Genomic DNA, 23,710 nt, shown 5'->3' with positions numbered 1-23,710 from the left:
AATCACGAAATCGCAGTCTCCAAACAAGTCCATTTGTGTTGGAGAGCTATCTCAACGAAATTTGTAGATTATAGATACCTAGAATGTCTCTAGATCAATATATATAAACATGGTAAATGAATAGGTAAGAGCATTTCATTCTAACATAAAGTCATATTAATATTTAAAAGGAGCTTTCAAAACGAAAGTTGAATATTATTTAATGGAAATAATAAAAATGATTCTTTTAGCGCCGTGAATCCTAGCTAATATTAAATCGAGGAAAATTATTCAAGATTTACGGTATATTTTGCAAATGAGAGCTATATGTTGGTATATTTTTGAGGGTCTTGCGGTATATTTGATCGAAAATCCGCGGTCACACTGTTAGGTACGTACTACGTGTAATTATCGGTAGTTAAAAATAAAAATATAAATACGCTACTAAAGCACAACCACTCACAATTCCAGGATAGAAAAATTAGATGGCAAAGCAACCCAGTTCGTTCGGCTAACAAACCCAACTAAATTCCAGCTTCAAATAGAGAGACGGCGACCTTTTCAATAGTGCCGTGCCTGTGACCGAGTCGGGTCTCTGTGACCAGCCTGAAACACAGTCAGCCCCTCGCAAGACACTGCTGGAGGGAAGAGCGGAGCTGCTCCACATATATTTACAATAGGAAATAAAACAAAAACAACACCGAACAGCAGTAACCAACGGCAGCCAAAATTAATATCTTCCTCGAAACAATCAGCCAGCTGGCTGCCTTTGCGACCAACAGCGAGAACATGCAGCTGCTAATATCATCGGTCTGCATGGCGCTGACCAGCGCCGTTATTGGCAATGCATATTTCCAGAAGCAGCAGTTCTATCCCGCTGTCGTCTACATCACCAAATCCAATGCATCCATGGCAGTAAGTAAAACCTACCCTGGAGTCACCACTTCTCCGATTCTTAAGTCTCCCATCCATCCATTTCAGGTGATTTACATCCAGTTCTTTGTGATTGTTTTCATGTTCGGTAAACTGCTGCGCAAGGTGGGTGCTCTACTTTAATGCCGGAATGATCGGACCATCAGTGATGCCAATTTATTTTTCAGATATTTCTGGGAACGCTGCGTGCGGCTGAGTTTGAGCATTTGCTGGAACGCTTCTGGTATGCACTCACCGAGACCTGTTTGGCCTTCACCGTGTTCCGAGATGACTTCAATCCACGCTTTGTGGCCCTGTTTACGGTGCTGCTGTTTCTCAAATCATTCCATTGGCTGGCCGAAGAGCGCGTGGACTATGTAAGGCAGAGGATTCGGACGCCCCTACATTGCACCCACTAATTTCGTTTCTCTCTTTCAGATGGAGCGCTCGCCAGTACTCGGCTGGCTGTTTCACATACGCGTCGGCAGCCTGTTGACCATGCTGGGTATTCTCGACTATCTGCTGCTCATACACGCCTACAATTCGACTTTGGTGCGAGGACCTACAGTGCAGTTGGTCTTTGGCTTTGAGTATGCGATCCTGCTGACGGTCATCGCCAGCACGACCATTAAATATGTGCTGCATGCGGCGGAGATGCGCACGGACACGCCCTGGGAGAACAAGGCAGTGTTTCTGCTGTACACCGAACTGGTGATTGGCCTGATCAAAGTGGTGCTCTATCTGCTGTTCGTGGTTATCATGGCCAAGATCTATGCCCTGCCGATGTTCGTGTTCCGGCCCATGTTCTTCACCATACGCAATTTCCGGAAGGCTCTCAACGACGTCATCATGTCCCGACGGGCCATACGCAACATGAACACACTGTATCCGGATGCCACGCCCGAGGAGCTGCGCCTGTCCGACAACATTTGCATCATCTGTCGCGAGGATATGGTCAATCACTCCAAGAAGCTGCCCTGTGGCCACATTTTCCACACCACCTGCCTGCGCTCGTGGTTCCAGCGCCAGCAGACCTGTCCCACATGTCGCCTCAACATTTTGCGCACTCCGGCAATCAACTCTGTGGCCATGCCCCGAGCAGCCGACGATGCTGCTGCAGCTGCTGCTGCTGCTGCTGGAGGTGCTGGTGGTGCAGCTGTGGCTAATGCTGCCGCAGGTGCTGGCGGCGCGCCGCCGGCAGGAACCGAGGATCCCAATGCTGTGGCGGCTGCTGTGGCTGCAGCGGCAGCTGGCCTGGACCTCGATGGGAATCTGGGACGAGCCAGGCGGCCAGGTGGAGTCAACGTGCCAGCTAGTTTCACGGAACTCTTCGCCGAAGCCAGTGAGTTTTTGAGTTGCTCTGCCCTCCACCAAGTTAGATTCGCTACAAAAAACGTTTCCCTTAGATCGCTTGCCGAATGGATTGCCCAACCTTGCCATACCTCGACCGCCGATTCCACCCATGCCCATGCTATCGCCATTCATGATGCCGCCGCAATTTGCCTACTTCACCCCACCACCCCTGCCGCCACCGCCCATGCCCCAGGATCTATCCACACTCAGCGATGATGAGCTGCGCGCCATGGAGGGAGACCAGCGCAAGCATATCGAGCAGCGCCTCAAGGTAAGCTCTGTCTCTGTGGCTAACTTCCATTGGGTCTAACGCACTTTCGTTGCTCTTTAGTTGCTGGGAAACATAAATCTAATGCTGGACTCGGTGGGGATCATGATGAACCAGTACCAGACACTGACGGCACGCTTGCAGCTAGCTGCAGGGCCCTCAACAGCCACTCCAGCTGCACCTCCAGCGACAGGTGACGCAACAGAAAGTCCTGCAGCTGCAGCTGAGTCTTCATCGTCATCGGTGTATGACATGCCCAGTACCTCGGCGGCAGCTAGGAACCAGCAGGAAGAGGCTCGCCAGCTTAAGACTACTGCTGGTGTGGCCGTGGTCGCAGCTGGCAATGGTGTAGAGAAAGTGACTATTGAGGATCTGGGCGCTGACGAGGATGATGTACCCAGCACGGCCACAAAAACTGTGAGCCTAGGCAATGCCGAGGCGGAGGCCGATGAGAACTCCTCCAAATTGAATGAGCTGCGAGAGCGGCGCTTGAAGTTCTTGCAGGATAACAACAAAGCGGCAAATGGCAGCGAAAAGACGACAACTGATTAGAGCGATTCCCAGGGGAACTGAACTCAAAACGAACAGCAGTAGCAGCAGCAGCAGCAACGGCAGCGACAGAAGCCGCAGCGACAACATGCAGATCTGATGAACATAGCACCTCCAGTCTGCCTCCAATGCCATCCACCAAAAACGAAACAAATTTTATATTCAAACGGATGGGATATATGTATATTGATTTTGTTCTTTTCATACGCTCTGCCCATTTCTGTGTGCTCTTCTTCCTTGGAACCTCCTGTTTCTCGACTCTGTTACTTTTGTATGGCTTGCGATTTGGAAATATAAATATAATGACTACGACGACTACGATGCCACAACACACACCCCACCCTCCCACACACACAAACACCTCTTCCCTCACCCCAACCCCACCTCACGCATGCACATGTGGAAGGAGAAGGATGGATGGAACGAGATCTTATTGCAGCGCTGTGCGGCATCCAAAATTCAATATGTAGCAATACTATATATTGTGTAAAAACTATTTTAGAGATGGGAAAACTGATGATTTGTATTTAATATTACTATATGTGTATAATTAATGTGAAATATAATTAAAAAAACGAAACGTGAATTGATAATGGGCGTTACAATTACCGATAAATATATTTAAACTCTAACTATTATTTACGTACAAACTAAGTGCAAAAATAAATTAAATGACACGCACACGCACAGGCACGGCACTACAGTATACTACACGCTACACATAGATAACAACAGTCGACCGTCTGGCCCCGCGGGTATGAAAGATTTGCATTTGCACATTGCCGCATCAAATTCGCGACTCCAGCTCCCGGAACTCGCCAGGGTCGGTGAAGCGAACGGTCAGTATGTAGAACAGTGTTGGAAACGGCACAAGACATAGGAAGGCATAGTGATAGTTGAGCGAGGATATCCCGTAAGCCAACAAAAGCCAATGCACAGCTGCAAGAACAAGCAACAAATTGAATATTTCAATAGTTAAACTCAAAGGAAGATTCTACTTACAAATGATGACCACATTCTTCAACTCCCACACTGAGGAACAGACGAGTGCCTTCAGGGTTTGATCCAGTTTAAGGGAATAGTGTATGGCATTGGCCACCATAGAAATGGCCACACTCAGATACGGAAACGAGTAATCTGTAAAGCAATGATGTTTATCCTGGTTTTTTGTTCGTTTGAGATAGCTACACTCACAAATCAAGCCACAACCCAGGGCATGGACAAAGGTGAGCAACGGCAGGAAGTAGAGGGCCGAGTAAATGGGCGCTTTGCTTTTGCCACGCACATCCAACAGTTTGCAGACGACGGGGCGCATGAGAAACATGTTGACCAAACACAGAAAGTAAAAGACCAGCACAATAGTTTGCCTACACGATGAAACAGAAACGTATATAGTTTATGGTATTAAAAAGAGCTTTTAGAGTTCGTGTACATACAGCGGATAGACAGCCTCTTGGGTGCAGTAGACGCGCGCCTCATAGTTGGGACTGGGATTGTAGAACAACGTGTACCAGTCGGTGAGCTTGCGCACCTCGCACGCATACAATCGGAACTCCCACACCGGCTCCATGAACAGGGTGGCCAAAATGGCAGACAGGGCTACTTCCACAAACGCGCTGGCTGTTAGGATCAGCTGCTTCCGGGAAAACCTGAAATTGCCACAGATTATAGCTGCTGCAAAGACCCATCCCATCGCATTCCATCCGTAGAGGCGTTTGCTCACTTGCGGTCCTTGGCATCCATGTCAATGAAGAAGCAGTGCATCATGAGCGGCAGCATCGTCATAAAGCCCAGATATAGCCACGAATATGTGCTCAATTCGTCGCGACATGGCGAACAGGCATAGCTCTCGTTCACCTGCAAAATGGGCCGTATAAAAATATACAACTGCAGTCCCTGCAGGTCTACGACATTGGTCACACACCCGTGATCCTCGGGGACAGACACCGCACTGGCTCCAAGTGTCATTGGCAAGCAGCGATCGTCCACAGTAGGCGCCCGGGCATCGTTCCAAAGCGTCGTACATTTTTATAGAACCACCAGGTTCGCACAAAAAATAAACAAAGCCACTTGCCTATGCGTGTGCCACATTCGAGTGTATGTGTGTGTGGATTCAGTGGGACCGTGAAAATATCAACTAAATATACCTCAATATGCCCGCATTGCCCTGTACTAAATACCACAATCATTCTTCGCGTTGCAGATCTTGTGTAAAATGTAGATGTCATTTAACGGCATACAACACTTGACGATGATAATTTGCTGCGACGCGGTTGCCAACACTGCAGAAAAGCACTTATTGAACTAGCTCAGTTCACACTAGTTCAGACCTGAACTGCACAACTCTAGCAAAGAAAATAAATAAAATACACTAATCTAACGAAATATTGCACTTGCAATGCAATTAAACTAGTTGTGGGAGGAGCAGAGCCCATCAACTAACGCTAAACACATCCAGAGCACTGGCAAGTACTCTCGAATAAAACGACACCAAAGCAGACGCCATTTTGTCTATTGGCCGGCTGATTTGTGAGCTTAGGGGGCCAGAAAAAAATTCGCAAAAAGTAGTTTCTAAACATTTCGAGTGTGCAACTATAAAATTCTAAGACCCAAATTTAAGTGTTAGATATATACGCCCAAATAGTGCAAGAGGGGTAACAATTGGGACGCAAAGTGAATAGGAAAAAATGGGTGAGTTGTGTGACTGTGCGCTCGCTCGATTCGCAAATAAATATGTGTGGCCTGTGTATGTGTATATATTTTGTGAATGTGAAAAACGGAAAAACGTCTGAAAAACAATGGAAAGTGATCTCCGAAAGTGTGTCCTGGAACCCAAAAGTGAAATAATGATATACTTATTGCGATTACATGCATGTTGGTGCCTCGCCTCCGCCCCAGCAAAGTTCTGCCACCAGCAGCCCCCCACCATCGTTGGCCCGATGGGCAGTAGAACATATTAATTTTATTTTGTATCTTTGCACAGTTGTCGTGGGGAGTCGAGAACGAACAAATGGTGGGGCGGAGGGGCATTTAAAATTTGAAATCTTTGTGCGTAGTTATTTTCACCACCCCCCACCCACCGACCGACATTCCGAATAAGGATGTGAATGTAGCCGGGTGAGCGTAGTGTGTTGGCAAGGGGGGGTGGTGTGTGAGGGTAGGGAGTGTGGAATAGGACAGCGACGTGATGTAATTTTCGGGAGAAAAAATGTTCTTTGTTTGCCTAAAAACACACAAAAAAACAATAAATAAATAAGAACCAGAGAGGGAGAGATAGTGAGGAAGAGAGCAGCGTAAAACAAAAACAACATTAAATTAAATTCACTCACACACCCGTACACATTTCCGCAGCGGCTGATTCGGCGGTGCGTGAGTGTGTGTGTGAGTGAGCGGTGAGCGACCGACACCGACCCGACCAAGCGAGCGAGCGAGCTATGGAGAGGGAGAGCAATATTTGTGTGCTTTTGGAGCATTATTTGGCGCTTGCTGCTCGCTCCACGCTCCCGTCTATTAAATAATATTGATTTTTCATATTCCAACCCAAAAGGCTCTCGTGCCAAGTCGCTATACCCATACATACACACTGCACTCATGCACACTCATACACAGTCAAATGAAAATATACACATACACGCTGGTGCGTGCGCGAGTGTTACTTGTATGTGTGTGTGCGTGTTCGTGTGTGCTTTTTCGGTCTCCCTTGTGCGCCTGTATTTATTTGCTTCTTTCTTCTTTTTACTTCGTTGCAGTTTATAGATTTTTGCAAATTGTGACCGCTGCTGTGAAGGAATATGTAAACTAAACGCAACGCGCCGCGAAAAGCAGTGCAATCACACATACACACGAGCGCGCACGGGGCTATAGCTCTGATTGAAGCAGGACAATAAGAAAAGAGACAAGCCGCCCATCCGCCCGCAGCTCGCGGCCCGCAGCCGGGACCCATCCCGGGAGCCGCCCCCCGAATTGTCTCGACCAGCAGTGCCTCAAATAGCTAACCAGACGACAGGCAACACAGAAACGGAAACGGAAACTAAACCCAGGACTGCCATAGCCAACCAAAAGCCAAATAGCCGCCCAGTGCAGACTGCAGTAGGATTCCAATCACCACTAGGACTAGAGTTCCCAGTTCCCCACCCCTTGCTCAGCCCCGTTTCACGTCTACGCCCCACCCACGACGACGACAACGAAGACGCTGCTAAGGCAGCCACAGCGCAACAAGAACAACCACAATGACGTTCGATACGCGCAGGCAAACCACTGGACAGCCGACCAGCAGCAGCAGCAGCACCTCCACCACCAGCACTGGCACCACAACTACAACAGCCACCACCACTACGAGTCCAGCTCAGAGTACCATGACGGGAATGGGGACAACTGGAGGAGCTGGTACGGGAACGGGAACTGTCACTGGCTCAGGCACTGTCCCAGTCACGACATCGAGCGTGCCGAGCAGTGCGGGAAGCAGCGCCGGAGGTGGTAGCTCTGCCGGAGGTGGCATGGACACCACCAGCAGCAGCAGCAGCGGCGGCGGAGGCGGAGGCAACAATCAGGAGCAAACGCCAGCCAGCACAAGTGCAGACGCTGACAATGTAGTCGGATCGTCGTCGGTCAGCAGTGTGGAAAGCATTGTCACAATAGTGTAAGTGGGCGTGTCCGGAGGAGCTTTGCATGATTGCTCCCAATTAGCGGAAAAAAGGAAGGAGCGAACGAGTAGAGGTTTAGTGCGTAGTTTATTGCACTTAATTAGAGCAGAAGTAGAAGCAGAAGTAGAAGCAGAAGTAGCAGTAAAAGTGCTTTTTGTTTTTCGCGTATTCCATTCACCCCTGCCCTTCGCCTGGCCTAACTTAAGGCCTCCGTTCTCTGTTTACTTTTGCGCAGCATTCCCATCCCCATACCCGTGTGCATTCGCTATTTGTCTAGGGTTGGGCTCACTCCACAAACTCTGCGATTAATAATTTCATTAAAATATGCTCTCTCTCGAGTCAATTAATAGATAAATGCTAATAAACGCATTGTAATACTGCACACACACCTGTCTGCTTGTCCGTTGTCCGATCTGAGCAAACAGCTTCTAAAGGCAAACAAATATTTCCGTTCGAGCCAGCACTCGTGTCGTTGTGTGCGCGAATACATCCATAAACTGGTATCACGAATCATAAACAAAGGGCCGAGCAAAGAAACACAATAATTACGTTTGTGCAAAAGAAAAGCCTCTCTTTCATTTTCTATTACGAGATAGTCAGAAAACTATTTATAAATTTGTTCGCCCAATCGTTCGTTTCTTTTGAGAGAGCGAGAGAGAGCGAGCGAGAGATACTCAATCTTATCAGCTGTTTTTTTGTTGTTGATAAAATGAAAGCCACGAGCGTCACACATAATTTGTTGTTTGGTCGGTTTTCTCGTCTCCAGGCCACCAGAGAAGCTGATATCATCGTTTCCCACAACCAAACTGCGATCGCTGACCCAAAAGATATCGAATCCGCGATGGGTGGTGCCCGTACTGCCCGAGCAGGAACTAGAGGTGCTCCTGAATGCAGCTATCGAGCTGACCTTGGCCGGTAAGTCACGAAACCGTGCGAGGAGGATTTAATCAACAATTTAATTGCCGATTTTCGATGCAGGTGTGGATCATGACTGCGAGCCGTGTGTGGAGTTCTATCGGAATGGACTGAGCACTTCGTTTGCGAAGATCCTAACCGATGAGGCTGTCAACTCGTGGAAGTACAACATCCATCATTGCATCCTGGTGTCCTGCGGCAAGCTGTTGCATCTCATTGCCATACACATGCAGCGTGACAATCCCTACCTGCTCGATCTGCTGGCCATTGTGTTCGATCCGGAGAACAAGTTCAATGCATTCAATGCGGCCCGCCAGCCGGAATGCTTTGCGACGCCCGACTGCATCTGGGGACAGCTGGACAGCAACAAGATGTACGCGAGGCCACCGCCAGAGCCGAAGAGTGCACGCGGTTGGCTCGTGGATCTCATAAATCGCTTCGGCCAGCTGGGTGGCTTCGACAATCTGCTCGAGCGATTCAACAAGGGCCTGGAGCTGCTGAAGCGTAACCAAAACAAGGTGCCGACCATCAAGAGTGGAAGCGAGGGTGGCAGCGGCGAGGATGGCGGGCAGGACAATCGCTTAACTCTGGCATTGATACACAGCCTTTTGCGGCCATTTGGCCAGTGCCACGAGCTCCTGACACCCGCCACCATTGCCAAGTACTTTATGCCAACTTGGAATGTGGTCCTCGATCTGCTGGACAGCTTCACCGATGAAGAGCTGAAGCGCGAGGTGAAGCCCGAGGGGCGCAACGACTATATCAATGGGATTGTAAAGTCCGCACGTTTCCTGGCCAGTCGCCTGTCCGGCCAGGAGGAGCTGATACGCGACCTGGAGATGTTCCGCCTCAAGATGATTCTGCGCCTGCTGCAGGTGTCCAGTTTCAATGGCAAAATGAATGCTCTGAACGAGATCAATAAGGTTCTCTCCTCGGTGGCCTACTACTCACATCGCTCTCAACCACTGCCACACTCCCTGCCCGAGGATGAGATGGACTGGCTGACGGCGGAGCGCATGGCCCAGTGGATCAAGGCATCCGATGTCCTGGGCATAGTACTCAAAGACTCGCTGCATCAGCCGCAGTACGTGGAAAAGCTAGAGAAAATCATACGCTTCCTGATCAAAGAGCAGGCCCTAACGCTGGACGATCTCGATGCCGTGTGGCGTGCCCAGGCGGGCAAGCATGAGGCCATCGTTAAGAATGTGCACGATCTGTTGGCCAAACTTGCCTGGGATTTCACGCCCGAGCAGTTGGATCATCTCTTTGAGGCGTTTCAGGTGAGTCTCAAGCGAAACATATTCCCATTAAGATATTTGATTATGTTTTTGTTTGTCTTTGCATTGCAGGCCAGTATGACGACGGCCAACAAGCGGCAGCGAGAGCGTCTGCTGGAGCTTATCCGTCGCTTGGCCGAGGACGATAAGAACGGTGTTATGGCCCAGAAGGTGCTGAAGCTGTTCTGGACGCTGGCCCACAGCCAGGAGGTGCCGCCAGAGGTGCTCGACCAGGCCTTGGGAGCGCATGTCAAGATCCTTGACTATAGCTGCTCTCAGGAGCGCGATGCCCAGAAAACTATTTGGCTGGACAAGTGCGTAGGCGAGCTAAAGGCTGGCGATTCGTGGGTGCTGCCTGCGCTCCGGCTGATCCGTGACATCTGCTGTTTGTACGACACGACGCCCAGTCATGCGCCGCGCACGCAGACGTCCACCAATCGACAGCAGGTGATCGAACGACTGCAGAACGACTACTCGCTGGTCATTCTGGTCACCAACAGCCTCACCGCGTACATGGAGAAGGTGCGCCAGCTGGTGGCCGAGACGCCTGGCCTGGAGCCCGCTGCGATACTGATTGACAATCGGTTTCCCCATCAGGCGCAAATCTCGGAGCGCCTCGAGTTCCTCAAGTTCCTGCTGAAGGACGGGCAGCTGTGGCTGTGCGCCGATCAGGCGAAACAGATCTGGCACTGTCTGGCGGTGAGCGCGGTGTTTCCGTCGGATCGTGAGGAGTGTTTCCGTTGGTTCGGCAAACTGATGGGCGAAGAGCCGGATCTAGATCCAGGCATCAACAAGGACTTCTTCGAGAACAATATCCTGCAGCTGGATCCGCATCTGCTCACCGAGAGCGGCATCAAGTGCTTCGAGCGGTTCTTCAAGGCCGTCAACTCGAAGGAGGACAAGCTGAAGGCCATCCATCGGGGCTATATACTGGACAACGAGGATCTCATTGGCAAGGACTATCTATGGCGTGTGATAACCACCGGCGGTGAGGAAATTGCCAGCAAAGCCATCGATCTCCTGAAGGAAGTGTCCACCGCACTGGGTCCCCGCTTGTTGGAGAACATTTCCGAGTTCCATGAGATGTTCATCGGCGAGTGCTGCTCCCGACTGCGCACTCACTACGGCAACATTGTGATTCTGGGCAACACGCAGCTGCAGGAGGCAGAGGAGAACGATCCCAACCACCAGACGGATAATTCGAACGACTCGAAGGACACAAAGATGCGGTTCATCGAAGCCGAGAAGATGTGCCGAATCATCAAGGTGCTGCAGGAGTATATCAAGGAGTGCGATCGCTCGTTCAGCGGCGACCGCGTCCATCTGCCACTCAGCCGTGTGACGCGTGGCAAGAACACCAGTCTGTACATCCGGTTCCAGTATACCGGGCGACCCATCGATGACCAGGAAATTGTGACGCACAGCAACGAGACAGTGGCGGCCTTCAAGCGGAATCTACTGAAGCGCATCAAGGGCACATCCACCACCAATTACAAGGTGGATCTTTTCTACACCAACGGGGAGATGATCGAGGTCTCCGACGAGATAAATCCCCTCTACCAGTACACAATACGCGACAAGATGATCCTCACCGCCAAACTCACGCAAGTGGGCACTGGCCTCTTGGCCAGCAGCCCGGACTCCTCCAGCGACTCGAGCACCGGCTCACCCCCACGGCCCTGCCCCGATATGCAGCGCGTAGAGTCCGAGAGCACCCTTCCGGGTGTGATTATCTCGCAGAACTACCAGTACACGGAGTTCTTTCTGAAGCTCTACCAGCTGGGCAGCGAACTGGAGCACGGTCGCCTTCGGGACAGTGCCAAGGTGTTGCTGCATTTGCTACCCTGCGACAGACAGACCATGCGGCAGCTACAGCTGATGTGTCGAGTGCCCAAGGGTGTGCCAGAGAAGGCGCCAGTCCCTAAGGATGGGGATGCGGCAGATGATGAGAAGGCAGGCGAGACTGATGGTGTGGTAAGTGCTCAAAGATTGATATTTACTCTCCCTTTTCCACTATATTTTCAATTTCTACTCTTTCCAGCAGGAGAGCTGCACGCCGGAACAAATGTTTCTGCATCCGACGCCCGCCCAGGTGCTGTACAATCTCAGTGTGCTGCATGGCTTGCTGATACCCGCCCTGGAGCCGCTGGGAGAGTCGGCGCTGCAGATACAATCCGCCTGGATGCACTCGGGATGCGCCCACTTCGTGCTGGAGCTGCTGACCAAGAATAACTTTCTGCCCAACGCCGATATGCACACGAAGCGCGCGTCTTTCCAGTGTGTGCTGCGGCTGGCCAAACTGTTCCTCTACATTGTCGGGAGCGTGTTGTCTCGCGTCGGCGACGAGCCGATGATCTGCGACTATGATAACGGTGCCCGCTCACAGGTGGACATACTCAAGCAGAATTTTTCGACCACCCCGAACAGTTCGCAGGGCACGCTTCGAGCCATTTCGGCCAAGCTGGCGGTAATGCTGGCCCGCGAGATGCTCTCCGCCAGCCAGGAGGGCGAACGCTGTCGGGCGCTCTTCAGCTCCACGCTGCAGTGGTCCTGTCCGGACATCTCCACCATCAAGGCGGTGGTGCAGCTGGCATGGGCCTCCTCATGCGGCAACTTACAGGCTTTGGGCAGCAACAGTAACGGCTGTGACTTTGAGGATGAGGTGATCGTGCCGGACAGCCAGGACTTTAGCATGTGCAAGGAAGCCCTCGAGGTGCTCACTATCTCGTTCATTCTCAATCCGAGCGCCAATGAGGCGCTCAGCGGCGATGCCAACTGGGCGAAATTCATCACCTCCATTGTGCTGAAGAATCCCCTGCGACACGTGCGACAGGTGGCCTCCGAGCAGCTATTCCTCGCCTCCACCTACTGCGCCGGCGACCGACGTCCGTTCATCTACATGGTGAATCTGCTGGTGAGAGCCCTGAAGACGCTGGTGCCCCAGTACGAGGCCACTTGCGCGGAGTTCTTTTCAGTTCTGTGTCGCACTTTGTCCTACGGTTGCATCTACAATTGGCCCCTGCAGATTGGCGAGGATCTGCTGGGGGACGAGATCAAGTGGCTGCAGAAGATACGAGAGAATGTAAAGGCAACGGGGGACACACAGGTGCACGAGGAGCTGCTGGAGGGACATCTGTGTTTGGCCAAGGAGCTGATGTTCTTCCTGGTGCCCGATTCGAAGGCCCAGCTCAACGAACTGATACACGAGCTGATCGATGACTTTCTATTTACGGCATCGCGTGAATATCTGCATTTACGACGACACGGCACCCTCAGGCAGGACACCGTACCACCGCCCGTCTGTCGTAGTCCACACACAATAGCCGCCGCATGCGATCTCCTCATAGCCTTGTGCCAGCTCTGTGTTCCTAATATGAAGCTACTCACCAATACACTCATTGATTTCGTCTGCACGGGTGAGTTTATCAATTCAATTCCCTCCATGCATGACCATTTACCATTTATTTCTGTTTCTTTGTGGCAGACACCGATCCGCTGAGGGAATGGGACTATCTGCCGCCGGTGGGCGCCAGGCCCATCAAAGGTTTCTGTGGTCTGAAGAACGCTGGAGCCACCTGCTACATGAACTCGGTGCTGCAGCAGCTGTATATGGTGCCGGCCGTGCGTGTGGGTATACTGAAGGCCCATGGAGCGGCCACCAACGATGGCGAGGATTTCAGCGGTGATTCCGAGATGACAAGCGCCAGTCTGGGTGCGGCCCTTTTTTCGGGGCCCTCAGCGGCGATTGTCTCGTTTTCGGCCGCACTCGCCGGTGATGATGAGTCGACGTCCATGCGCAAGAATTACCATGTGGTAATCCTGAAGCATGTCCAGGCCATATTCGCCCATCTCGGCCACAGTGCGCTGCAGTTCTATGTGCCACGCGGTCTCTGGACGCATTTCAAGTGGGAATAAGAAAGAATATGACAAGAATGCAAACTGAACCTTTTTCGTTTTGTAGGTTGCAAGGCGAGCCAGTGAATCTGCGCGAGCAGCAGGATGCCGTGGAGTTCTTTATGTCACTGTTCGAGAGCCTCGACGAGGGACTGAAGGCTTTGGGACAGCCGCAGCTGATGAATGCCACGCTGGGTGGATCGTTCAGCGATCAGAAGATATGTCAAGAGTGCCCGCATCGCTACTCCAAAGAGGAACCATTTAGTGTATTTAGTGTCGATATTAGGAATCATAGCTCATTAACCGAATCTCTGGAGCAGTACGTCAAGGGGGAGCTGCTCGAGGGAGCCGATGCATACCATTGTGATAAATGTGATAAAAAAGTAAACAAAACCGATGAGTCCAGTGCGCTATCCCTGTGTTCTCTCACACTTACTAATTATTTTTCTCTTTATCTCTTTGTATTTGTGTGTATAGGTAGTTACCGTTAAGCGGCTATGTGTGAAGAAGCTGCCACCCGTGTTAGCCATACAATTGAAGCGCTTTGAATACGACTACGAGCGCGTCTGTGCGATTAAGTTTAATGATTATTTTGAATTTCCTCGTATCCTGGATATGGAGCCCTACACAGGTGAGTGCATTCTCCATATCGCATCGAACCAAGACTCTCATCTATTGCATTTTTCGTTTAGTTTCTGGCCTAGCTAAGCTCGAGGGCGAAGTGGTGGAGGTGGGTGATAATTGTCAAACAAATGTTGAAACAACAAAATACGAACTGACGGGCATTGTGGTGCACAGCGGCCAGGCATCCGGCGGTCATTACTTCAGCTACATACTCTCCAAGTGAGTAACCATCCTTGTCAATTCTGTATTCTTTATACTTCTACTCCACTTGTTTTACAGAAACCCAGCGAATGGCAAATGCCAATGGTACAAGTTTGACGATGGCGAGGTAACCGAATGCAAAATGCACGAGGATGAGGAAATGAAGGCTCAATGCTTTGGCGGCGACTACATGGGCGAGATCTATGACAACAATCTAAAGCGTATGCAATATAGACGTCAGAAGCGCTGGTGGAATGCCTACATGCTGTTCTACACTCGCTGCGATCAGACACCGGTGCCGTTCGAGCCAAGCGTCGAGCAATTGTCGCTCACTGAAAGCCGGAATATGGTACTGCCACTGCCCAAGCCCATCGAGAGGAGCGTTAGGTTAGTTTTCTACGCTATATATGTACATGCAAATGCTGATCTTTCATCTAATCCTTTTTGCAGACACCAAAACATACGGTTTCTGCATTCACGTAGCATTTTCTCCGTGGAGTTTTTCAATTTTATCAAAAAGCTTGTCAGCTGTAGTATACCCTCAGCGAGGAGCGATAAGATTGTGAGTATTCTAAACATTCGAAATCGATTTCATTTCCCCTGAACTAACTCTGTTCCTTCCTCTCTAGACACCCGCTGCTGAGGAGCTGTCTCTTTTGGGCGTCCAATTGGCATCACAGTTTCTGTTCCACACTGGTTTTCGCACGAAGAAGTCGCTACGCGGCCCAGTCATTGAATGGTGAGTGAACTAAGGCAAAGGAGTTGTGGTTTGCTCTTTAAATGCATAATTTTGTGTGTCTCACAGGTACGATACGCTTTCACATCACATACGTTCCTCGGCGCTGGTGCGCAAATGGTTTGCCAATCATGCCCTGCTGTCGCCGCCGTCGCGTCTCGGGGAATACATACTAATGGCTCCATCGCCGGAGGTGCGCGCCGTGTTTGTCAAGTTGGTTGTGTTCTTCTGCCATTTCGCCATTAACGATGAACCACTGATTGGCTACGAGGGCAGCAATCTGTGCGAACAAGTGCTCATCAGTGTGCTGCGGCTGCTCAAGTCCGAGGCTGCCGACTATGGCAAGCACTTGCCCCACTATTTCAGTCTGTTCAGCATGTACGTGGGCCTGGGTACGCGCGAGAAGCAGCAGCTACTGAAGGTACGTAGGAATTGCACACTTTAACGATTATCATTCTTAAATGGTTTCGCTTGCAGCTTAATGTGCCGCTGCAGTTCATGCTGGTGGCATTGGACGATGGGCCTGGTCCGTCCATCAAGTACCAGCATCCGGAGTTCAGCAAGCTCCATCAAGTGGTGTCGCATCTGGTGCGTTGCAGCGATGTGAGCGACAAGTGCCAGAGCTCCAATCAGACGGGCAGTCCTCAGGCCACTCCCCTGCCCAATCCCTTCAAGGACTCCAGTGTGGCCCACGAAGAGCTAACACCTCTGTCCAGCGAGTGCATGGACCTTCTATTCAACAGAACTGGGTAAGCTCAAACATCTTTGACAGCACGAACCCACAATTGCAATCGCCTTGTTCTCCGTTTCGATATTTCAGGTACATCAAGAAGGTCATTGAGGACACAAACGTTGGCGAAGAGGGCCTCAAGCTGCTTCAGTACTGCAGTTGGGAGAATCCGCACTTCTCGCGGGCCGTCCTCACCGAACTGTTGTGGCAGTGCGGATTCGCCTACTGCCACGATATGCGCCACCACACGGATCTGCTGCTGAACATCCTGCTTATCGATGACTCGTGGCAGCACCATCGCATCCACAATGCCCTGAATGGTGTGGCCGAAGAGCGGGAGGGTCTGCTGGACACGATACATCGGGCCAAGACGCACTACCAGAAGCGCGCGTATCAAATCATCAAATGTCTGACGCAGCTCTTCCACAAGTCACCGATTGCCCTGCAAATGCTGAACACAAATCCGACCATCACGCGCCACTGGAGCGTCGCAGTGGAGTGGCTCCAGGACGAGCTGGAGCGGCAGCGGGGCATCGGGTGCCAGTACAACTCGTATTCGTGGTCGCCGCCAGCACAGAGCAACGACAACACCAATGGCTACATGCTAGAGCGATCGCAGTCGGCGAAGAACACCTGGAACATGGCCTACGAGCTCTGCCCGGAGGAGGTTAGCGAGAAGACGGTGATTATTACTCCATGAAATTGTATGCCGACATAAATTTGACATTTTTGCTAACGAGTTCGCTCTTTGACAGGATCAGGATGAGAATAACGAATCCGACTTGGACTCTAATCTGGAGGAGAACAAGCAGGAGGCGGGTCAGCAGCAGCCGCAGCCCACTACTGTGCAGACAGAGGCCGGTACGTCCGGCACTGAGCCGACGCCAGAGAACAAACCGAATGCCATAATCAACAGTGACCAGTCTACGTGGCCGACTCGCATCGAGACCAATCCCATTCCGCGTCTGTCGCGCCAGCTCTTTGGGGCCTACACATCGACGGGCGGCAGCAGTCCCTTCGGAACGGTGGCCCCCACTGCCATCAATGCTGCAGCTACCACCAGCACGGGAGGAACTACTGGCGGCGGCACCACTGTGGGCGGCACGACGACTGGCAGCGGGGCGAACAGCGAGACTGAGAGCAGTGCCCAGGAGACGACCACAGTGGAGAACACAGCGAACATAAACGGGTTGACCAACAGCCTTGATCACATGGAGATATCATCTGTGAAGAAGGTACGAGTAGCTGGCGTGGAGGATGGCCAGAGGTAGCCAAGTAGTGTGTCCCACCTGCCCCATTCCAATGGATTGGTTCTCTGCCAGACAGCAGCCCCACCATAAACACCATAAACAGAAACACCAAAACATAAACAGGACACAAAGGATACACTCTACCCCAGCAGCAGCTCCTCCTGTATCTCTCTGACTATCTCCCCTCCTTTCTCTCTCTCTCTATCTCTACCTCTGTTTCTCTATGTTTTTCCACTCACACATGGTAACTGTCTTCTAATTCTTCTCTATATATTCTTGCCACCCATTTGCGGTGTTTCGTTGTTTGATTTGTGGTTGTTACCTTTCGCCCCTTCAAAACAAAAAAAAAAAATCCGCGTCCGGTAACTGTAGGGCTTACGCAATCGCACCACAGCCACGAAGGGGGGAAAGCTGCCGCCGGTGATTTTCCCACATCATCATCATCATCAGCAGGTGACGAGCGCGGAGCTGCCACAACAACAGCAACAGCAACAACAGAAACTGAAACTACAGTCACATCAACAACAACAACAACCACAACTCCAACTACAGCTACAACCCAAACAACAACAACAACTATTGCAACAACAACAACTACAACAACAACAACAGCAACAACAACTACGTGGTGATATTAGCAAGAATTCCTCCAGCCGCTTAATTTAATTTGCCGCCAAGTTAGTTTAGAATCGTTCGTTAGTTTGTGTTTAATCGAAAACCCCCACCCGAATCGACCCACAACCCCACACACATTTTATGTTTAGAGTTCTGCTGCAGATGGTGTCCCGTGCCCCCCACCATGTGCTTTCCTTTTATGTTCTGCAACTGCAAGCTTCCTCAACTCACCTCCCACAAATACACACCCACACACAACACCGCCACAAAACACACAGATACTACACTCAAATAGGTCCAATATATAGATGATTTCAAAGATTATAGACCACACAGGGATGCCGGATGCATGATGCATGAACAACGCACAAATTCAGTACCAGACTTCAGCAACTTAAATGTCCAAAAATAAGTACGTAAATCTCCAAATAGTTAAGCAAAAAATTCAAAATTCAGCTCTATGGCTGCACCGGGTCATTCGTTAGATTAGGAGATGGGTCTCGTTCCATGTGTTCTATAATTTTTGATGCAAAACTAATGCTGTATGCGTAATACAATTACTTGTTTCGCTAACACACTTTAGAGTGAAGTGAAGTGCAGTTATATTTGCTTACTTGGCACACGCGCAGACACGCTGATGACACGTAGCACCCTGTAGAAAGTAGTGAATGCCGCACACTCTGATTAAAATGCATTGCTAATAACTTCATTCCTCTTTGATTTCCACAGAAATATCGCAGGAAAGAAAGGAGAAGAAAGCCAGAGGAAAATAATTATGAAACGGCAGAGGAGTCGTCGGCGCCTGAGACAACAGCAGTGCCAGTACCCCCAACTGCAGAGGTCACAAAACCCAAGGCTGAAGCGGACACGGCAGCCTCAACCAACATCAGCAGCAGCACGCCCACAATAGCGATAACAGCTCCCTCGAGCAGCGGTCAGCAGTCAGATGCTGGAACGGCGATAGAGAAAAACTATATTTGAAAAACAGAGATTTAAAAACGATAGGATATGAAAGAATTGAAACCCAAGAAAACCGAAGAGTTCTTTACAATAAAACACATGTAATCGCAGTTATAAAAAGAGAGCAGAAAGGAGAGCATTAACTTAGGAGGAAGGAGCATCCGTAGCGTTAAGTGAACCAAAAACAGCCTGACAATTCAAACGGTGCGGGTGTGTTATATTAGTGTGGAGCTCCCGCCGTTGAAAACGAGACTTAAGTGGGGTTAACATACATACGATTACACCATACACACACACACACACAAACACACACAATTATAGAGCGAAATGCGTAGATATTAACAGAACAAAACAGATAAAGGGCTGCAGAAGCAGTGCAAATATTACTCGTTCTCGTGTGAGCGATGCGAGAGTCCAGACACGCAGCGCGGAAGGAAGGTGTTTACTAGTTATCGAACTTTATAATTACCTTTCACCACAAGAGCTACACAACAGATATAGATACTACAGAGATACTGCAGAAATGATACAGACAGACACACATCTTGAACACACACAAAAACACACGCGAGACAACATAAAACAAAGAAAGAAATAAACAAACAAACAAACAAAACACCCCACAACACACTCATAAATACTAAGATGCGTTAAGTTGCACGTTTACAGTACCATATAATTGTATTTATATAGTATATAAAATGATGTATTACGTATTGAAGCCGAGGCAACCCCTAACCTTAATACTAATCGAAAACAAAACAAAAGAAAAGAAAAATCAAAAACCATATAATAATGAATACATATATAATAATAATAATAATTAAATTACAATACAATCTAGGGGAAAACAAAAAACAAAATAAAACACCACGAAATCGGCTGATTGTAAGAAGAATTAGGGCAAGAAACCAAATTGCATCCATCGTACTCTATCATACTCTCACTCTCGCCTGAAAACTGAAACTGAACACTGAAACTCTGTTTCCATAATCATATTTCAATCGCGTAACTCAAGTAAAATGGGATGCTACTCGTAATATAAATCAAAAATTAAAGAAAAAACAAAACAAAACAAAAAATCAGTATAAACTCAAGAGCAAAATGGACTAAAAAACTAAAGCGAAACGAGCGTAAAGAAACAAAACAAAAAGAAAACAACTTGATTCTGTTTATACTAAGTATAATATATATATATTTTTAATTGATTAGTGTTTTGTATTAAGTTAAGTGAAATTTGTTAAACATTTATTAAATTATTATGTTTTAAGTTGCAAAAAATAAAAGCGAAATGTAAGCAGACTCACATCGCATTTTCTCAGTTCTCGTCATCGTGTAATTTGTTTATCGTAATCGTATTCATATTCGTTTACCCAACCCCCAACATAAGTCGCAAAATGATGTACGGAACTCAATTTTAAATTATGTATTCATAAACAAACAAAAAGTATGCTAAAAGCACATTTAAGAAATGTGTGTGTGTTCGAGAAAACTGAATAAAAATAAAACCTTATACATCCAAACCCATTTAACTTCAGCAAACAACAAAATTGACAAAACAAATAAAACAATTTTTTAAAATAATCCCAAAGTCTTGGTTCATTACCTAAAACAGCATTGGGGCCATCACTTCCACATTAATGCTCGGAGAAGTCGCATTCCAGTGAACAGTACAAAACAAGATACATGTCGTTTGCATGACCATTGAGGTAAGCCCTGCTGCTGCCCTGCTGCATTAGTTTTACGATTGGTAGTTCATTATTTAATTACAACATTTAAAATGCCATTAGACACAACATACAACAAGAGTCCATTAAATGGATTATGGCTTAACACTAATAAATGCACGCAATAGAACACAGAAGATATAAACAATTTGTAGATAAATGCAACGGAATCCCTGGTACGTTAGTGGAGGAATACCACTACTTGGCGGCAACTTCTTCATCCACGAAGGTAATCACAGCCGCTCCCTTGGCCACATTGTCGCCTTCGGCGCCGCCAATTGATTTGATGGTTGCATCCTTTGGAGCCTTCAAGATGTGCTCCATTTTCATGGCTAACAGAAACAAAGCAATAATTAGACAACATGTGAAGAATTTATGAGAGATTGGACACTCACCTATAAGCACAGCTAGGCTGTCGCCTTTCTTGACTTGATCGCCTGGTTTAACCAGCACCTTCTCCAGAACTCCGGGCATAGGCGCCACCACTCTAGAGCCTCCGGCACCTAACTGATCAACCTGAGCACTCAAAAACTTTGGCTGCACCAGCTCAAAGTCGAGTTTTCCACTCTATAAATACAAATAACAATTTAATGAGCCTTTCTGGGGTTGCGTTTTGTGCAGCCTACCTCGAGAAACAGGCTCACACTTGAACCATCAATGTTCGCATTATAAGTGGAGATGTTGCTATCAATATTGGCACGGATCTTTAGACGTCCCACATCCAGCACTCTCTCAGCCTTGATCTCCTGCCAAGTGCCATTGTCCACGCGTATCTGCAGCTCCTCTCCATCATACTTGACATCAACCGAGAAGACTGCAGATGAGGAATTCAGAATATTATCTTGCTAAAGAATTCTCACATAAATTTTCACTACCTTTGTCATTGGCTTTTAGATTATAGTTTCGGACCAAGGCATAGTTGAGACGGGCATTCGGTGTGGCCGCGAATGGATCCTGGCTGCCGCTGCTATTGCTGCTGGATGCCTGAAGCTCATTGAACACCAAAGCAACCGCTGCTTGGCTCACTTGCTGCTGGCTGATGGAAATTGCTGGGAAGAGCGTGTCAAAATGCTCTTCGATGAAGCCCGTGTGGACGTTGGCCAGCTGGAACTCGGGATGAGAGGCCAGATCGATCAGGAAGTTGATGTTCGTATCCAGACCAGAGATCTTGAGGATGTAAAAGGAATTTAAAAATCAATCAATGGGCACTCTCCTTTCTTGGTTCCACTCACATGGTACTCTCCCAGTCGGGCAATCAGCGAATTCAGAGCCTGCGAGCGGTTTTCGCCCCAGACGACCAGCTTGGCAATCATGGGATCATAGTGCACGGACACCTCATCGCCTTCTCGGACACCTGTTTCGACACGCACGTCGGCACTGGGCTGTGGCGTGGACAGGTAGCGTAGTGGTCCGGCACCTGGCAGAAAACCACCGCGTGGATTCTCAGCATAGATGCGGGCCTCGAAAGCGTGTCCGGTGCGTGTGATCTGCGACTGCTTCAGTGGCAAGGGCTCGCCGGCGGCAATGCGAATCTGCCACTCGACGAGATCTGTTCCTGTGATCATCTCGGAAATGGGATGTTCCACCTGCAGACGGGTGTTCATCTCCATAAAGTGGAAGGAAAGGTCTTCCTTGTCCAGAATAAATTCAACAGTTCCGGCACCTACATATCCCACAGCCTTGGCAGCACGCACAGCGGCCTCGCCCAGCTCGCGACGCAGTTCCTCCGATAGGCCGGGCTGCAAGACATTAACGAAATTATTTATTGATCATAGTGAATACGCCTCGACTGACTTACCGCTGGTGCCTCTTCGATGATCTTCTGATGGCGTCGCTGCACGGAGCAGTCGCGCTCCCAGAGGTACACAGCATCGCCGTACTGATCGGCAAACACCTGAACCTCCACATGGCGGGGCGAACGGACATAGCGCTCAAGGAGCACAGAACTGTCGCCAAAGGCCTTTTGTGACTCGTTGCGGGCCGAGTTGAGGGCCGTCAGAAAGTCCTCTGGCTTCTCGGCAATTCTCATGCCCTTGCCGCCACCGCCGCGAACCGCCTTGATCATCAGCGGGAAGCCAATAATTTTGGCCTCTGCCTGTAGGCATTCATCGGACTGATCCTCGCCGTGGTAGCCATTGATGATGGGCACTCCGGCGGCGGCCATTATCGCCTTGCTGGTGCTCTTGATGCCCATGTCACGAATGGCAGAGCTTGGGGGACCCATGAAGATGACTCCCTCGCGCTGGCATTGCTCTGCAAACTCCACTGATTCGGAGAGGAAACCATAGCCCGGATGAATTGCCTGAGCGCCTGATCGCTTCGCAATCTCTAGGATGTGCTCGCCGCGCAGGTACGATGCGGACGACGCTGCCTCGCCTACGCGATACGCCTCATCCGCCAGTTGGGTGTGCAAACTCTTCTCATCCGGATCGGAAAATACAGCCACAGTGCGAACTCCCAGCTTTCGAGCAGTGCGAATCACACGGCAGGCGATCTCGCCCCGATTGGATATCAGAATCTTGTTGATTTGTCGTATTTTCGGGGCGGCGGTGGCGGCCTCTGTGGCAAAGCACCTGCAAGAACAACAACAAATATCAATCAGATCAATGTTTATGTAATCAGAAAGGGGGCTGGGCATTCCAGCTGTTGACTTCAAAGAATCTGCAGGTACGGAAATTCTTAGAGTATACCTTGCATTTGCGCCAACGCTGCGCAAAAGTCTCGAATACATTGTTTCTGTCCTTAAATGCAATATATCTGTTTAAATTCTTTAAATTAAATGCGGCTCCACGACCGCGATCTTGTTATCACTTTAGAGATGTGTACGTGTCACGACTTTCATTCTCCTCAGCAAAGTGGTCGATGGTCGTGTTCCACTAATCTTCTAATGAGACCAGACACAAAATCACCGTGTAGAAAAACATGCAGTGTGTTAGAAACATATATATCTTGAAGAGAAAAGGTAACAGGTATAACCAACAGTAACACATATTTATTGTTGTGCCTCTCGTGCTAGCTCCGTCTTTCGTGTCTCTAGCTGACCTCACGTGCGCATCTCTACTACAAAATAGTCACGT

The 23,710-nt window shown here is 49.3% G+C and overlaps 4 protein-coding genes across 8 annotated transcripts; 2 read left to right on the top strand and 2 right to left on the bottom strand.

Moving 5' to 3' along the window:
• The first annotated feature begins 376 nt into the window (after window positions 1–376).
• LOC117898938 (E3 ubiquitin-protein ligase HRD1) lies at window positions 377–18,269 on the top strand. 2 transcript variants are annotated; one of them, XM_034808655.1, is made up of 7 exons: window positions 377–894; window positions 961–1,017; window positions 1,080–1,268; window positions 1,330–2,233; window positions 2,298–2,515; window positions 2,576–2,739; window positions 18,098–18,269. In XM_034808655.1, the coding sequence occupies exons 1-7, from the start codon at window positions 769–771 to the stop codon at window positions 18,252–18,254; spliced, it is 1,815 nt and encodes a 604-aa protein (XP_034664546.1). In that variant the 5' UTR covers window positions 377–768; the 3' UTR covers window positions 18,255–18,269. The 2 variants fall into 2 exon arrangements, with proteins under 2 accessions (XP_034664546.1, XP_034664545.1); XM_034808654.1 differs by lacking the exon at window positions 18,098–18,269 and having other exon boundaries at window positions 379–894; window positions 2,576–3,495.
• Window positions 3,648–5,161, bottom strand: LOC117898948 (JNK1/MAPK8-associated membrane protein). Its single transcript, XM_034808671.1, has 6 exons — window positions 4,986–5,161; window positions 4,785–4,918; window positions 4,498–4,710; window positions 4,256–4,428; window positions 4,064–4,198; window positions 3,648–4,000 (listed from the first exon to the last, which is right to left on the bottom strand). The coding sequence occupies exons 1-6, from the start codon at window positions 5,085–5,087 to the stop codon at window positions 3,849–3,851; spliced, it is 909 nt and encodes a 302-aa protein (XP_034664562.1). The 5' UTR covers window positions 5,088–5,161; the 3' UTR covers window positions 3,648–3,848.
• On the top strand, window positions 5,366–19,960 carry LOC117898934 (probable ubiquitin carboxyl-terminal hydrolase FAF). Of its 4 annotated transcripts, none has more exons than XM_034808644.1 (19): window positions 5,366–5,752; window positions 6,811–7,700; window positions 8,471–8,619; window positions 8,683–9,899; window positions 9,969–11,870; window positions 11,941–13,312; window positions 13,381–13,801; window positions 13,858–14,173; window positions 14,268–14,421; window positions 14,483–14,633; window positions 14,694–15,002; window positions 15,066–15,177; window positions 15,245–15,354; window positions 15,421–15,772; window positions 15,829–16,100; window positions 16,172–16,763; window positions 16,837–17,316; window positions 17,704–18,008; window positions 18,676–18,804. In XM_034808644.1, the coding sequence occupies exons 2-18, from the start codon at window positions 7,291–7,293 to the stop codon at window positions 17,995–17,997; spliced, it is 8,613 nt and encodes a 2,870-aa protein (XP_034664535.1). In that variant the 5' UTR covers window positions 5,366–5,752; window positions 6,811–7,290; the 3' UTR covers window positions 17,998–18,008; window positions 18,676–18,804. The 4 variants fall into 4 exon arrangements, with proteins under 4 accessions (XP_034664535.1, XP_034664536.1, XP_034664534.1 ...); XM_034808645.1 differs by having other exon boundaries at window positions 11,938–13,312; window positions 16,843–17,316; XM_034808643.1 differs by having other exon boundaries at window positions 5,367–5,752; window positions 11,938–13,312.
• Window positions 19,961–20,641: 681 nt separating this feature from the next.
• Window positions 20,642–23,479, bottom strand: LOC117898937 (methylcrotonoyl-CoA carboxylase subunit alpha, mitochondrial). The gene is made up of 7 exons (XM_034808653.1): window positions 23,324–23,479; window positions 22,432–23,206; window positions 21,866–22,372; window positions 21,509–21,800; window positions 21,260–21,447; window positions 21,029–21,200; window positions 20,642–20,965 (listed from the first exon to the last, which is right to left on the bottom strand). The coding sequence occupies exons 1-7, from the start codon at window positions 23,362–23,364 to the stop codon at window positions 20,832–20,834; spliced, it is 2,109 nt and encodes a 702-aa protein (XP_034664544.1). The 5' UTR covers window positions 23,365–23,479; the 3' UTR covers window positions 20,642–20,831.
• Between the last annotated feature and the right edge of the window lie 231 nt (window positions 23,480–23,710).

The sequence above is a fragment of the Drosophila subobscura genome, chromosome O, assembly GCF_008121235.1.
Source record: "Drosophila subobscura isolate 14011-0131.10 chromosome O, UCBerk_Dsub_1.0, whole genome shotgun sequence".
NCBI lineage: Eukaryota > Metazoa > Arthropoda > Insecta > Diptera > Drosophilidae > Drosophila > Drosophila subobscura.
The sequence above is the reverse complement of the archived record's forward strand: the minus strand, read 5'-3'. Positions and strand labels throughout refer to the sequence as shown.